Raw genomic sequence first — 15,686 nt, 5'->3', positions numbered from 1 at the left:
ACCTGGTATAAATATTCTGGATTTACTAGACCAAATATTTTTAACATCTTGTTAATGTTTTAAAAAAAGGTGACTTTCCATTTAAGATGGCATCAAAGTTCAGGCAGCTAAAAAACAAACTGTGGTTATGCCAAACTGTTGAGGTAACTCAGTAAGAAGGAAGGAACCAAGGAAGCAATGAAGGAGTGGCCAAATAATTAGGATATTTGAACTCTGATCTTCACAGACATTAAAACTGGGTATGAAAAATCTGATTTATCATGGTCCATGTAAGAATTAGATGTAACTGGTAAAACACTACAAACTTGTTTACAAACGTGTATGTTAATGTGCTCATTGATGTTTCAGCAAAAAAAAACGTAAAGCTCCCTTTAAAATATTAAAGCAGTTTTAAGTAATAAATCTCTCCACATCTGTGAAACCAAAACCCCTAGTACATTATCCGTGAGAATTATGTTTTCAAAATATACTGCACACCACTTTTAATCCAGTTACTTTGACCATGACACCATCCACATACGACTAAAGCAAGCTCCAGTTAGCTCCATCTGCATAATGAATCCATAGTATATTCATCATAGTGAATGCCAGAGCTTTTCAAGGGCACACACTATCTGTGTATATTTGCATGATGTTGTTTATGAGATATTGAATTATTATTCGACAAGCCAGTTTAACTGGGGAGGTAATCAGATGATCAATCTAGTTCACACACACACACTGTTATCAGTCACAGCTCATGAACACCTTAGATACATCCTTCCAAACTAGCCTGGTTGGGATATTGTTCTATCAGATAGGTTAGAGGACAAAATAAAGGAAATTACATTAAAAGGTCAAGCAGGCAGAGCAAGACTCTATGCATGTTTAAACCGTTCTGAATTCACATGGCAGTGACATACACAAGCAAGCATCAAAAAGGTTAAGCTAAATTGTATTCCCTCTGATTGGTTGAATAAGTTATGACTGAGAAAGGTCAAATGAAAGAATTGAACTGAAAATCTGAAATCAACATCCCACTTTGACATCAACTCTTTGACTGGCAGATTCACAATATTTCAGAAGTTTCAATGCAGTGAAACTCAGAGAACATCAGCATTATGTTCTTCTGTATATTTTCAATGACAGTAATTTCAGCCGTCACATAACAATAACACATAATTCCACAGCTTTCACATCTCAATACATGCTGTGATCTAAACTGCCTTCATAGTTTGTCATGTCATGCAGGACGTCCTCCTCTGCATTTTGCTCAAAAGAATCCAAAATGATGGGGGATATTAAATGAACACGCGCATGGAGCACAACTTCTTAGCTTAGACAAGATTTTTTAAATATTTAGTGTTTGTTTACAGCTGTTCCCCTGAGTGGCAAAGTGTTCTGCCTGAGTGGATTAACGGATGTCTGTGAACAAAATATTAAAGTGTCATAATTCTACTTTCCCATCTTAACCCAAAACCACAACCTCTAAGAAAGGCACACTAAATTAACAGCGAGGAAATCGAGTGATACAGTGAACAGGTCAACCACAAAAACAATGTCTGCATGCATTTCAATATCAAGCTATAAGATTTTGATTTCAAGTGCAGTTTAAGCTGATCATTTTGAGGCAAGAGCTATACGCCAGATGGTCTGCTAATGAACTTGAAATTGATTCAAGCAATCACACAAACAGGTTATGCCATAATCGTTTTTTTTTTTTTCTAAACTGAAATTAAAGAAGTAATTTGTGCAAGCAAAACACGGCATGCTAATTCCTTGAGTTCACAAATACCTTCAATGATAGCCTGCAAGGCCGTTCGCCAAGGATCACCCACGCTCTGTCGGCTGAGCATAGAGAAATCAGCCCCTTATACTCACAATATAACTCTTTACATTAAATCACTGCCATGCGCAGAGGTTAAACTAGCCGCTGTGAACCGAGTGGCTTCTGGAGCCTGAATGGACTTCAGTTTATTGTGCTTGTCACATGTGGTCTTTAAATCGATGTGGTGCACTCACACTGTGTCCTGGTGAGAGAATAGGATGTGGAGAGATTCAGCACTCAATAATGTATTGAATGTCCTGAAGCCATGCCTATCACACAAGTAGCCTACTTTGCTTTTCACATGTATGTCACTGCTCATAGACTTTCATATTAGAGGACAAATGAGCGGGCAATGTAGCGTGTGAAAATAACAACCAGTCAATAGCTCCAGATGTACACACACACACACTTGCACAAACAAACACAGCTTATTGAGCACTGAGGGGTTTGCAAACACACATTGAAATGAATAAATGACCGATGTGAGAGTTAGTTGATAATCTGCTCTACACTGAAACCATACAAAGACACCAGGATGAGGGGATAAAAAGAAAATAAAGAGGAATGAACGAGTGGGAGGAATAGGCTTATAGAATGGGTGGGGGGCTGGTGGAGAAAAAGATAAAAGTTAATGCTCCACAGAAGCTGAGAGGTAAACATAGAAAGAGAAGCGCAGGGGAGAGAGAATGGAAATGCGCCAATGAATTGGAAGCTGAGATAGACAGGGGAGGGAATGGAAATTGCAGACAGGGAGTTAGTTTGTAGATCCGAAAGCAGCATGAATGATTAGAAACAGCAACTCGGCAGCGGCTACGGTGCTGGTGGAGGCACCTCTGTGAGCAAACTGAAATATAACTCAGAGCTTTGAAGTTTTTAAAAGTTTGTTGTGATCCTTTGTGATGAAATCCAGGAGGCTGCCGAGACGGCGAGAAGGAGGAGGACAGAAAGAAGGAAGGAAGGAAGGAAGGAAGGAAGGAAGGAAGGAAGGAAGGAAGGAAGGAAGGAAGGAAGGAAGGAAGGACGGACGGACGGACGGACGGACGGACGGACGGACGGAAGGAAGGTGGGTAGAAGATCTACCACACACAGAGGTGCCATAACCGAGACAGGTGAATGGAGATTTGCACCCCTATCAACTACCAACAGAGACATTACACTGCTCTATTTCTGCAATGCCTTATTTAAACAAGCAACAGAAGATGTTAATCTGATACCTTGTCGGTAATCAGTTTTCTTTTGAAGTGAAAAAGATGCTTAAAAAAACATTATTATCCGATCAGCTGCAGCAGCAGGTGTTTCCAGTGTGAGAGAGGAGAGTATGAATGCACAACAGTCAGACGTGTTTTGTACAGACCATTCAGGAGCCCCCTTGTTTTCAGTCTAACAGCAAGACAAATTAACACACACCTGGGGGGGCTTTCTCCCATTCTCCCTGACTCTGTATCCCCTCCCTGCAGTCCCACCTGTCTGTGTGGGTCTCTGCGGCATGCTGCGCTGATTGGGGGTCTGTCTCTCTCAGCTTAATTGCCATGTTATCAGCTCCACTGCTGCACTACCACTTCGTCCGGGCCTTTCAGTCAGGCGGACATGCCAATTACGCCTCCCCCACACATACACTGGTTCTCTCCCAAGACTGCGCTGTCAGGTAACATAGCAGACAGCAGCTGGTACAAAGCGGGCAGTTGGGGATGAAACGGGGAAGAGAATCAAGGCTCTTTATGCACACATGCAGGCAAATACACACTTCAATACACATGCATACCCAGCAGGAGCTTCTCGTCCAGGCCGAAAGAACCCAGTGGAACTTTTCTACTCCCCCTTAATCCTTTACACTAACACTAACTGCCTTCCTTTCATCTCTCCTCTTTCTCTTATACCCCTCTATACTTATTTCCTTATAGTTTGCTTACCTTTCTTTTTCCTTAAAGGCACAGCTCAAGATTTTAGGAAAGATGCTTATTACCCTGTTTCTTTCCAAGGGTATTATGAATAGAGCAAGTGGGTGATAAACATATCTTACGATGTTAATTAGTCAGTTTTGCAGATTTGACTCTGGATGGGGTGTTTTCACCTTAGGGAAGACCCAGACCAGCAATTTCCACCTTTATGCTAAACTAAGCCATCCAACACTTTATCAAACAGATATGAAAGTGGCATCAATCTGCAAGACAATTCATATGTGTAGTTCCCACTCCTCTAATAAACAGACCCATCAAAACGAAGTGTACTAAAACTAAAAATATAAAATCAGCATTGTTTTTTTATGACTATTTCTATAATAATCTCACTTATTATAATTGAACCAGCTATCATCCCGAGCTACATTGTTAAATCTCTTAAAAACCAATCCCTACAGTAATAGTCAATGTAATTAGGTGATTCAGAAACGAGCTCCTTTACCCATTTGCTGAAGCAAATACATCACAGCGCAATCAATGTCAAGATTGTAAACACTTTTAGCTCTCCAACTCTCCTAATGTTGACTTCTAATGACGCCAGATGTTTCATAGGTAGCACTGTGGTAAAGAGACAGCTCAGGGCTCCTTTTTGAGACCCACCAATTAATCAACATCAGTGTGTGTGCATCCATGTCATTGTGTGTGTGAACTTGCTTGTTAACGCTGAAACTGCCACTTTCCACGGTGTGTGTCACAGTGATTTCAGTAATTCTGTTCCCAACCCGCTCTCACTCCCACTCTCTGTTCCACTCTGCTGAACCGTTTCCTTATTATCACCGCTACTCTGACATCACCGACAATCACACACACATAAGGAGACACACAAACTAAAACACACCGTAATTATCCCTCAGACACATCATGTTAGCAATGGGGCATTACAGTTTTTCTCGATTGCTAACACACTAAAATTATACATAAAGCACAATTATTTTTAACTGACACTCAAAAAGCAAAACATCGGCTCAAATCTCCAAAACTCTAAACACGTTTTCAGCTTTTTACACAATTTGCAAATCAACATGGCACTTTTTGCAAACCACTGCACATGTTTCTCCACGTAAGACACAGGAATCTGACATAAAGTCACGTGTTAGCAGGTTTAAAACACTGATATTCAAAATGCCTCACACATGGACCAATGATCAAGAAACACGTTCCACCTGACCAAACACCTGATAGCATAATTGTTGGCTCATCAATCAGGATGTTAGCACTATAAAAAGACCACAGGTGAGTACTTTTTTACAGCATCAAGCCAACATGGAAGCAAGAGGAAGAGGAAGAGCTGGGCTGAGAGTGAGAGGAGGAGGAAGAGTACTCTCTAATGAAATGAAATGTTATCAACCATGGTTTGTCGATGAGAGAGGCTGGACAGAGGGTGCAGCCTAATCTAAGCCGATTTACTGTCGCCTCTGTAATCCGGACACTTAGACTTGAAAACAGGTTACCAGTTTTTAGCTCTGCATAATTCATGATATATCAGCGCTTATATCTGTTGTGTGAAACGTATTTACTTCATTACTGTAATTGAATTGTTGGCATGTTGCATACTATAACTGTACACAAATCCTGCACAATTTACTGTGGTAGACTTATTTTATACTTATACTTTTATGCAACACAGACACTGACCAACCCCTATATCTTTGTTGTTTATCTGAAGGACTGAGAAAAAAAGAGGTGTAGGTGGAAGGCTAAGGATTTTCAATGAGGCACAGGAAGCAGCAGTTACAAACAATGCCATCACACTTAGAGAGATCCGAAGCATAGTAACTATGTGCTGAGATGCATGTTGCACAATGTTATTTTTGAATAAAATGTGATTTTCTTTCAACAACAAAGTATTTCTTCATTTACTGTATTTCTGTAAACTCAAGCAATCTTTCTCTGCAGAAACCTCTATGTACAGAGCATAGCCCATAACAGATGAAAGTGCTTTAGATTATGCTCAGCAGTGAGTAGTTGGGTGGTCAAACAATCTAGTATTATGAATGAAGTGTGTTATATTTGGTGCCAAAGTTTGCATTTGGTAAGTGTTTACGTAGTTTTGAGTGCAGTTCTTCATTTAGCAGGAGAAATGAGGTGTTTTGCACTTTGGGTGTGTGGTTTTGTGAATTGTGTTTAGTGTTCTGAGAAACCGAGCAATTAAAAAAAAAATGTGTGTTAGCAATCGATATAGCACATGCATGATCAAACACGTTAGCTTGCTTTTCTTTTTATATGTCACCCACACTCCCATGTCTGCTATTACATCTACTCCTATCAAGGCATTGGCTGATTTGGAGCCATTTTCACTTTAGATGAGAGAGGACAAGAGAGAGCTTTATTATCTAACCCTTCATTATTTTACATTCATCCCACCCGATATCCTCCAGCACAGTAACTTTCCTCTGCTGTCCCATTACGGAGGCCTCTTAACCAGTTTCAAAAGATATGTCTTATCCCTATAGTGATCTTTTTATTCCACTTTTGAGGACACTGAGATTATTGCAAACTTAATACGTGACTTGTGTCGATTTTTATTCTTATCAGAAATTATTTCTCTGTGCCACAGTTGGCTGGCAAGTGTGTGTATGTGCATGCGCGAGTGCATACACTGTAATGGATGTCTAGGAGTCTGTGTGTCTACATGTGTGTGTTTGCTCCTGCCAAGACCCAAAGCCTGCAGAGCACCAGTGACCTGATATGTAGGGCGAGACCGAAACGCTGGGATGACAGCTAAGAACCCGCCCCCACTAACTCTGACTGACAGCGCTATAACCTCGTCTGCCTCCCGCGACAATAGTTTGCTCTTGCTTTCACTTTAACATCTGTCATTACAAGCTCAATATAATAACAATTTCTGGGACAAAGTTCTATATTAGTCATTGTAACAGGACTGGAGGACAAGACAAAATGAGATGAAGTGAAATGAGAGGAAATTACTGCTTTTAGGGTGATATATTACACAAAGTGATGGCTGTTTATTCCCTAAAGTGACTGTCAGGATCTGCAAACGTCTTACACAGCCCTGAGTTCTTGTATACAGAGTCAAATATACATGGTTGTACATGTATCACTCGAGGATTATTCTGTCTTTCAGTCCTTCAGCCTTTTGTGACAAATGCAGCACTTAGGCAATCACATGCCGTTGCCTCTATCTCCCACTTATAAGAGACAAATCCGTCCTAATCTACGGATAAGGTATACAGCCACATGTCTCAGTGGATTTCAACAGAATCAGGTCAAAAGGGGGCAAACACTCTAAAGAGCAACATTGCACACAAAGAGTGCACAGCCAATTTTCCCACCACTCAGTGTAAAGGGAGCATAAGACCAAAGGATTAAAACAACCACTAATCCAAAGCAAAACTGGGGTACAAAAAAAACTACATTTAGGCCTAGGCTCCACGGGAACGAAAACGGGTTGTATCCGCATATTTCTCTTGCGTATAGCCCTTTAAGCTACACGACGCCGTAACGGAACGGTAGAAACGGACCCTGCAAACGACAACGGGTCCAAAGGTGGATAGATCTGGGAACGGAGCGCTATGGGGGGTCCAACGGGGCCGTGGGGTCGCCTATACGGTCATCCGTTTCTGATAATGACGACGCAATAGCCCCGCCTCTCCCCACCTCTGCTGCTCACCCCCGCAAAAGTACACTGCACACTGAATTCAGATTATTTATCTTTCTCTCGATATGGACATAAACGCGAATGAAGTCTAATCTGACAGGACGGAGACACGCAGCTCCTCCCGCTGTGATGCAGCGGGAGCAAAACACACACTTCAAGTCAGATCATCACCCTTAGCTATTTTAATTACCTCTCAAACTACCTAAACTAGTTATAAATATGTTTATTTTTACTGTCGGGTTTACTTACTGGATCAGCTGCTGCATGAGGAAGCATGAAGATTTAAACTTTAACACACGTTGACCGGCGAAAAACTCTGCTCGGTTCCCTCGGCCCCCACCGCGGAGAATAAACAGAAGTGCAGCCATGACAACCATTCTTCTTCGCTGCTTTTGTGGAGGAAGTTGCTGCTTTTGTGGAGGAAGTTACAGCGCCACGTACAGGCTCGGCATATGTACTGCAGCTTTTCCAGCGGTTGGATGTAAACGGAGCTGTCTCGTGTGGCAAGACACTATCCGGTGTATATTGCATGTGGACGGAAGCTTTTTGGCGATTGCGTTTGCGTTAATCCTATGCGTTTTGCCGTATGCGTTCCCGTGGAGCCTGGGCCTTAGAAAGAAGAACTCTAGCTTTAGCTACAGGTTAAGGATTTCAAATGACAAAACAGATCAAGGACATTTTTTATTTATTTTAGTAAAACATGATCTGTAGTGAGTCTGACTGTCTCTGGCATCATAGTCACAATCTCTTTCTGAGAATGAATCATTTAATAGTAGACAGGAGGGGGCACATGAGGTAGTAGAACATTTTGGCTAAAAGTGATGTCTTCTGTTCAGCCTCAAGGAGATTTTCTGGGACGTGACATTAAGAAAATCACAGTCAGTTCTTATTTGTAGCTGAAAGGCAGAAAATCTGATTATGTTTACACGCAAACTATAACATGTGTGTCACATTGAACTACTTAAATATCCCAGTAGCTTGAGCATGATATAAATCCCTGCAACATATTCGACATGGCGTGAGGCATTTCTTGAGGGTGCCATATGGCTTTTATATATATCAGTCGGAGCCTCAAGGCTCAGTGAGGTTTGGATGGAAAAAGGGAAAAGTTTGTGAGGTGAAAATCTCACATTTGCAGTGATTATGTAACAGACTGTGGGATTGACATGATAGGAGAGGGGCTTTTTTATGTAACTCCAGAGAGATACCATCGGGGGATATCATGAGAGAGCAGCGGGCTGAGAGAGGTATGTTGCAGAAAGAGAGGACTAGATACAGGTGAGAATAAAGTAGAGATGAGAGGAAACATGACAAGTGTGAGATAAAAAAAAATTGTAATGTAGGTATAGCGTTAGTTCCAGAGCTTAAAGCCATTCACAGAAAGTTGAGATGCATTTTAAACAACTCTTTCTCACTTTCTCAGCTGTGGAACTTACACGCTGACACTTGGCTGCCTATTGACATGGTAAATTGAGGGTCCATTCAAGCAGCACTGTGACAGCCAGAGGAGGCCATAGACCCCGACAGAACTGTATATACTCACAGGGCGCTATTACAATACACATCAGGGGACACAGCAGGAGAAGGAAGAGAGAGGCGGTGGAATATGCACAGAAGGTGAACTTTGTAGAGGTAGGACAAATCCAAAATAAAAAAAGTATGAAATGTAGGCTGGAGCACCGAGATGAGGAACAGAGAGAAGGGGAATGGCTAAAAGGCTGATAAGAGGAGAAGACAGAAAGCAAAATTGATTTCTATTTTTGGAAGAGGTATAACCGATGGGTGGAATGAATGTAAAACATGTTCAATTTCAAAGTCAAAGTCGCACACAGACTCACACACACACTTTTTGTACATGCATACACTATCTCACATGCAGATCAAACCTTTTTCGCAGATCATGCTACAAGATTGCGAGCGCCGGCAATGTAATTGCTTTTGCGGTGGGTGAACGTGACTCATGCTCCTGAGTGTGCAAGGATGTCTGACTTGTTACGGTGTAGCTGGAGCCATTATCCATTTGGTTTAATAGGCAATCTGCACCACAGGCCTCACTGACCCCCAGCACTTGGTAGGAGGAGCAGGCCAACCTATTAACAAAGAGTGAAAAGCTCCGAGCTTACCCTATCACACAAGGCCACACTTAATTAGACTGTTTGTTTAGCTGCCTCTAATGGGAAGGATCGTGAGTGGGGGGGGAAAGGTTGACTGCTGTCCTTGAAACTGCAGGCTGAAAGACATCTGGCCAAAGATGAGACGGAAGACACGATGATATTACAGAAACGTGCCTCGAACACAATATGCGCCATCTCATTTTCTCACGACAGATAGCGAGGACAGAGAACAACAATGGACAATATTCATTGATAGCAAATTGAATCATTACAATACCATTAACATAATTATAGCCTAAAATAAAAATACACAAATGGTTTATCTGAAGCACACATTGATTAAATTGATTAAGCCTCTTCGGGAAGACAAAGTTAAAGAGATGGTCTGTATTAAGTCAGAACGTAACAACAGTGTGGCACATAAGGGAAACAACCCCTGGATGAAATGATATCTAATTAGTGCAATCCTTCAGAAAAATTACATTTCTCTTTTACATCCATGGCCGTACCCTTTAAACCTCTCCCTTGATCTCTCTTCGTGTGCAGAAGGCTAATTAAAGGAGAGAAATTGGATATGGGCCTGTGCACACTCTAATTCAGTAGGAGGAAGGAGGAAGTAAGGGAGGAGGGGGGGAATTGAGGGTGAAGTCGGACCCGGGCACTAGATCAGAACGGTTAAGACTTGTCATTTCTGTAAGTATTAAGAGGATGGCAAGGCTGGACTGGACGAGACAATTGAAGTGTGATGCCTCAGAGTCCAAAATCCACCACACTCTGCTCCTGCTAATCCACTGCTGATTTATGCCACAGCAGACTCTCCTCTTTTACCTCATCAATCTCTGAGAGGCCTTTAGGAGCAGAGTGTAAATGTTTATCTACTGAATCATCCTCTGTCCATCCCACCCCTGCACACTGGGTCAGAGGTCCAAACAGTTGGCGGACGGTCTGAGAGGACAAATTCATTAGATCAATAACTCATTGAAAATGTTCTCCATCAACATTATCTTATTAAGAAATGTCTGAGATTGAATTAAATTGATTCTTCTATTTCTACTATAGCAAGAGGATTTAAATGCCCTCCTCTTGACTTATGAACTCCCTTTATCTATGATAATTCCTGTTTATTGCACATAATAATAGCTTTTAACTCTCCAATTTCATTGATGTGCATCAACATCCCTTTAACCCAGTCATAAGGGCCACAAAACCTAACAGGGAAGTGCACCAAAACTGTGTGCTGCGAGTGTGAAGATGTCAATGGCAATGCCAAATCAGCGGAGAACTATTCTAAGCAGCAACATGATGATACAGGTTTCAAACAAACCTCCTAGTTTTGCTCAATATATTTAGGAAAAAACAACAGACAAATTATTGTGATGGCCACAGCCACACATGGTAAAGCAATTACAGTATACTGCACCCTCATCTCCAATAGTTGCAGTCAACAATTAACACCACACTTTCGATTAAAATAGAAAACCCTTTATTTGCTTTAAACGTGACATTAGTATTTGCAAACATTTTAGCACAGGTATTTGTTTGTAATAATATTGTTCTTTGTCTTTGAGTTACCGTGTTCATTGGGGGAGGTTACTTCCTGGATCAGCAAAGGGTGTGGCTGAGGGTGGGGGACTAAATACTGCAAGCAGCCAATTTGGTCAAATTGGGTCAAACCATGTGATCCATGTCAAAGGATTGTCAGTGTTTTTAGGTATTCTGTTGATCTTAATTACCCATTGTTTTCTATTTGGTTTGGCCAAGCCACTATATATCTTCCTTGTTCCCTCCTTTTGTCAGGTCGGTTTGTTCAGTTAGAACAGTTGCTGTTAGAGTTATTTTCTGTTGACCTCTTCTATAGGTCTAGTTATGAAAGATTCTTGGCTTATGATATTTTTTTGGTTAAATATAAAACCCAGTTTCTTTAAAAACTCCTGTGGCTTACTGCTTGGTCCCTGACGATTATCATCCATCTAAATTGTTGGCTGTTTTCCAACCTGTAGCACCGAAGACTGTGTTCTCGGATAGAGGCAAAAACGGTGGTAAGTACAATGCTTTCAAAACAATTAAGGATGACCGAAACTGCAAAGTTGAAATGACATATCTTTTTAAGATGTCACTCGACAGGAAACATTTTATGAGAACTTTCCCCTGTCACTCTTCATCAGTCTTGACAAGACTTTTAGAGACTTTCAGACACTCAACAACGTACACAAACACATCATTCTCTGTCTCCTCTCTCCCTTTGTTCACTTAGTCTTTATACTTTTCTCTGTGTATCTAAAATCCACAGGCTCAGGCCAGGTGCAGCTGCGGGGCTGAGGTGGATCAGAGAGTTGATGATGGAAGACAGGAGGCTGTGTGTGTGTTCAAGAGGATTCTCCATGTGGTATATTGAGTGACACACTCCCTGCTGTGGGGAGGATGGGGTTGACAATGGACAGGGGAAAGAGGTTAACTGCTTGCATGCTCTCTCACACACACACACTCACATAAAATTGCTGTGTGACCCCGCTGGGCCACTGTAACTGAGAGGGTTAACACTCTATTACTTTACTACAGAGGCCAGAAACACATTTGGCTCCAACACCAATTGCGCCAAATGGACGCCGCCTCCAGCAGGCAACATAACGCACGCCAGGAAAACAACAAAGGGTGTATTTGTCAGTGTAAAGCTAACAACCACACCCCCGCCTCCCCCACCGTCCCACCAAATGAGGTGCTTGTTGCCTTCTGCCTCATCTGCATGTTCACACACTCAAGCATAAACACACATTGACCAAAACACATGCAGGCACCCACATGCACAAGTACAGATTGGAATCCTGTGGTAGAAGCGCCCCACTGAAAAGGGGCGATTATTTCCCAGTTGAATGAGCACCGTCTTTGTGACCTGAGCCGAAGAAAAGATGTGTTTGTGTGCTGTGGGCCTTTTGAGGAAAGTCTAGACGGTGGACAGCTCCTAGGCTAAACGCAACAGAAAAACATCAATAGTCAACACTGTAGAAAATGATTTCTACATTAAAAAACAATATAGACATTTGTGATTTTGTGTTTAACATGTTGTATCTAAGAAGAAAATGCAAGTTATAGTTTCCTAAGAAAAAGCATTAGTGTGTTCCTTTTTATGCCATTTCAGTGTCCTTTAAAGGAAAAATCTTATTAAATCCTCTTTGTTTGGGTCTGTACACATTTTTTTTTCTGCTTCCTACTCACATGTCCATCATTAAGACATTGAATAGACAACGTCAACCCTCCTACAGCTGTCTATCCACCCACATGCTTAGGGAAACAGGGGTCGTTATATATAAATAGGTTGTTTTTGGATTCAGACTCAGCAGTGTGCTCATCTCCATGTGAGCCTGTCATATTGGTGAGCACATATGTCTAGCACTGTATGGATGGATGGAAGCAACCCTGGCATTCTCTGCATCGACCCATATCTTTGGATATCTTTCATGCTGAGCTTAGTCAGGCCTGCATGTTGGAGTGGAGACACACACAAGCTCACAAAAATACACACACACACACACACGATTGCCCCATGCTTATTTTTGATGCGTATATGGATGGACCATGCAGCTCTCTCTCTATCTTCCTCCTCTGAAAAATCTCCCTGCTCCTGGATGCTGTGCAGTGGACAATACAGTTAACCAGTAGCATCATTTCTATGGCGGCTTATCTCAGATATAACAATACAGCCAGATGTCCTGGTCGATTTAAGTAAACGTCTGGTGAATTCCATCCACTCTGAATAGCCAAAAGATGGAGGGGGTATACTTATATAGCTTGACTCGTTGTACAGCAGGCAGCAAGACAGAACATGTAATTCTGTTAGCAATATAAATTCAGACGCAACTATTCATTTAAAATGCAGATCAACTCTTGTAATCGATAGAGTCACAGGCCTGTGACTGACTGTCCGCCTAACAATGAAACAACAACCTACAGACAAATCTTGCATATCATCAGCTTTATGGTGTATTTGTACCCCTGAAATATTCATGGTTAACAAATCAGGGTCCAAGATGACATGGAGTAGATTTTGGTTGTATAATGATTATTTACCCACAAACAGGTTACAGTTATCCAGTTCAATACAAAAGCATAGAATATTTTGTGGTTGTCAAGTTCCTATCAAACACCAGTCTCTGCCCTAACATGCATGAGGAGTTTCAGTAAATGGTTCTAGTTGTTGCCACTGGTTGTAAATCAAACCCTGTGTATCCACAAAAAGTGCTACCGTTTTTTGGAGCAAAAACTCTTTAAAGTTTAAGTGGCAACACACTGCCATGGCGGCATCAAAGCCCATGGCGCTGAGTAAATTAATGATGCTTAAGTAAATTATGGATTAATTATAGATAGCACAATGTGTCACTGGCATATATGCATATCTGACTGAGTGTCCAACCTCCAGTCATGCTAATGAATAGCTAACCTGCTTGGGTAGACAGAGGACAGATGGAAGACATACTTGGCATTGGCACTACACTGATGCTCTCACAAGCGTTATTGCCCTTGAGCAGAGAGAGCCTCTGATTAGGCTTCAATTAAGTTAGTTAGCCCGGAGCGAACACCAGCAAGCCAAGCTCAGGAATGCTAAAGGGACAGGACAAGAACAACAAGAACAACAACAACAATGGTACAAACAATCCAAAAATACTCTAATAGCTTTTTTATACACGGCTATTCAGCTTTGTCCCTGGAGCTGGAAAACTGGGCAAGACATCTCAAAAGCCTGAAAACAGACATTTGTTTTAGGCTGTATGAATGCGACCTCTTGAGTAAATGTTGTTGTTCAATATAAACATGTTCCCTCAGAAATGTGGGGTTTGCTTGGTATGCAAAATAGCACAATAAGTCATGAATCAATTGAGAACATTTGAATTAGCAACCATTTTAATAATCTAAATAGTTGCTGTAATGTCTTAAACAAATTACTAAACATTTGGTGTTTCCAGCTTCTCAAATGTGACAATTTGCTGATTTTCTCAGTTTTGTGAAATAATTACATTATGATAATTGGGTTTTGTACTGATAGTCAAACAAAATATGCTCTCCTGCGTCTTAGTCTTCAAACATGTTTGATGGCAATGTTCCACTTTTTTCTGTCATTCAATAGAACAAAAATACACATTGATAAGTGTGACGAGAATATAATTGTAGGAAAGATCGAATATTATAACCATGAGTTAGTCCTATTTTTTGTGAGAGAGATCACATCTGCAGCATTTTGTCTTCATAATTGGTGAAACAAAAGAATGAAAAACAAAGAATGCTGCCTCATTGTTTTATACCTGAGCTATAATTTATCCAGGTTATGGTTAGAGGCACGTGCTGGCCCACAGATATAGAGTGTCAGGTGCAAAATAGACCATGATAAACACTGCACTTCCAATATAGTTACCTTTGCACAACACCAAATAATTGATTGGCTATTTAACTGCATTGAAAATTAAACAATTATAAAACATCTCCATCATAGAAACACTTTTATGTAGAGACATTGTGACTGCAATCATCAATAACACATTTTAGAGTCAAATTCATATTGACATTGTAGATAAATAGTGGAGTCACACTTTGAATAGACGACATCTGTAATTCAGTCAGAGATTTGAGGATTTTTTTTGGTCAGGACTGGCCAAGTTATTCCAAAAATCCAGGAAATTACAAATGTATTGTGTAGTTTCATTTATTGTTGAGTACAGTTGTGCTTTCGATAAAGCATAACTCCAACTACCGTATCCGAACATTTCAGAATAAGCACATGTCCCTGTCAAACACTCAAATGGTCTAATGTGCTATAAAAAAAAGTAGCCTATACTGTAATGTGGCATAACTACGAACTCAATATTATATCCCTGAATGCTTGCATGCTTTAGAGAAACACAGCGCTCTTACCGTCCACAGCCATGCTCGGTCTCAGCGTGTATCTCTCCGTGGTGTCAACAGGGCTCTCCCATTCTTCTGCCGGATGGATAAAATGTTCTGAGTAAAATAAAGAGCGCTTCTTGACCCCTGGTACCTTTCTACGTGAGCATGGAGACGGCTCTCACTGTAGTCGTATACAGAAAAAAGAGAGCAGAAACAAGAATCACACTCTCCCTCTCTGTCGGTTCACGGCCATTTGTTGTCCGGGACACCGGGACCAGTCCGATATGAAGCGGCTCCTCCTGAGTCCCCGCCCC

At 41.2% G+C, this 15,686-nt stretch overlaps 1 protein-coding gene across 1 annotated transcript in view; it reads right to left on the bottom strand.

Moving 5' to 3' along the window:
* samd10b (sterile alpha motif domain containing 10b) overlaps nucleotides 1-15,686 on the bottom strand; it is a 58,295-nt gene extending 42,609 nt beyond the window's left edge. The window contains exon 1 of the mRNA XM_034126396.1: nucleotides 15,400-15,686. Within this exon, the coding sequence (XP_033982287.1) occupies nucleotides 15,400-15,412 (13 nt within the window). The 5' untranslated portion in view covers nucleotides 15,413-15,686. The remainder of the gene's footprint in view (nucleotides 1-15,399) is intronic.

This window comes from Trematomus bernacchii, unplaced genomic scaffold (assembly GCF_902827165.1).
Source record: "Trematomus bernacchii unplaced genomic scaffold, fTreBer1.1, whole genome shotgun sequence".
Taxonomy (NCBI): Eukaryota; Metazoa; Chordata; class Actinopteri; order Perciformes; family Nototheniidae; genus Trematomus; species Trematomus bernacchii.
Note: the sequence above shows the minus strand (reverse complement) of the source record. Positions and strands in the feature narration are given on the sequence as shown.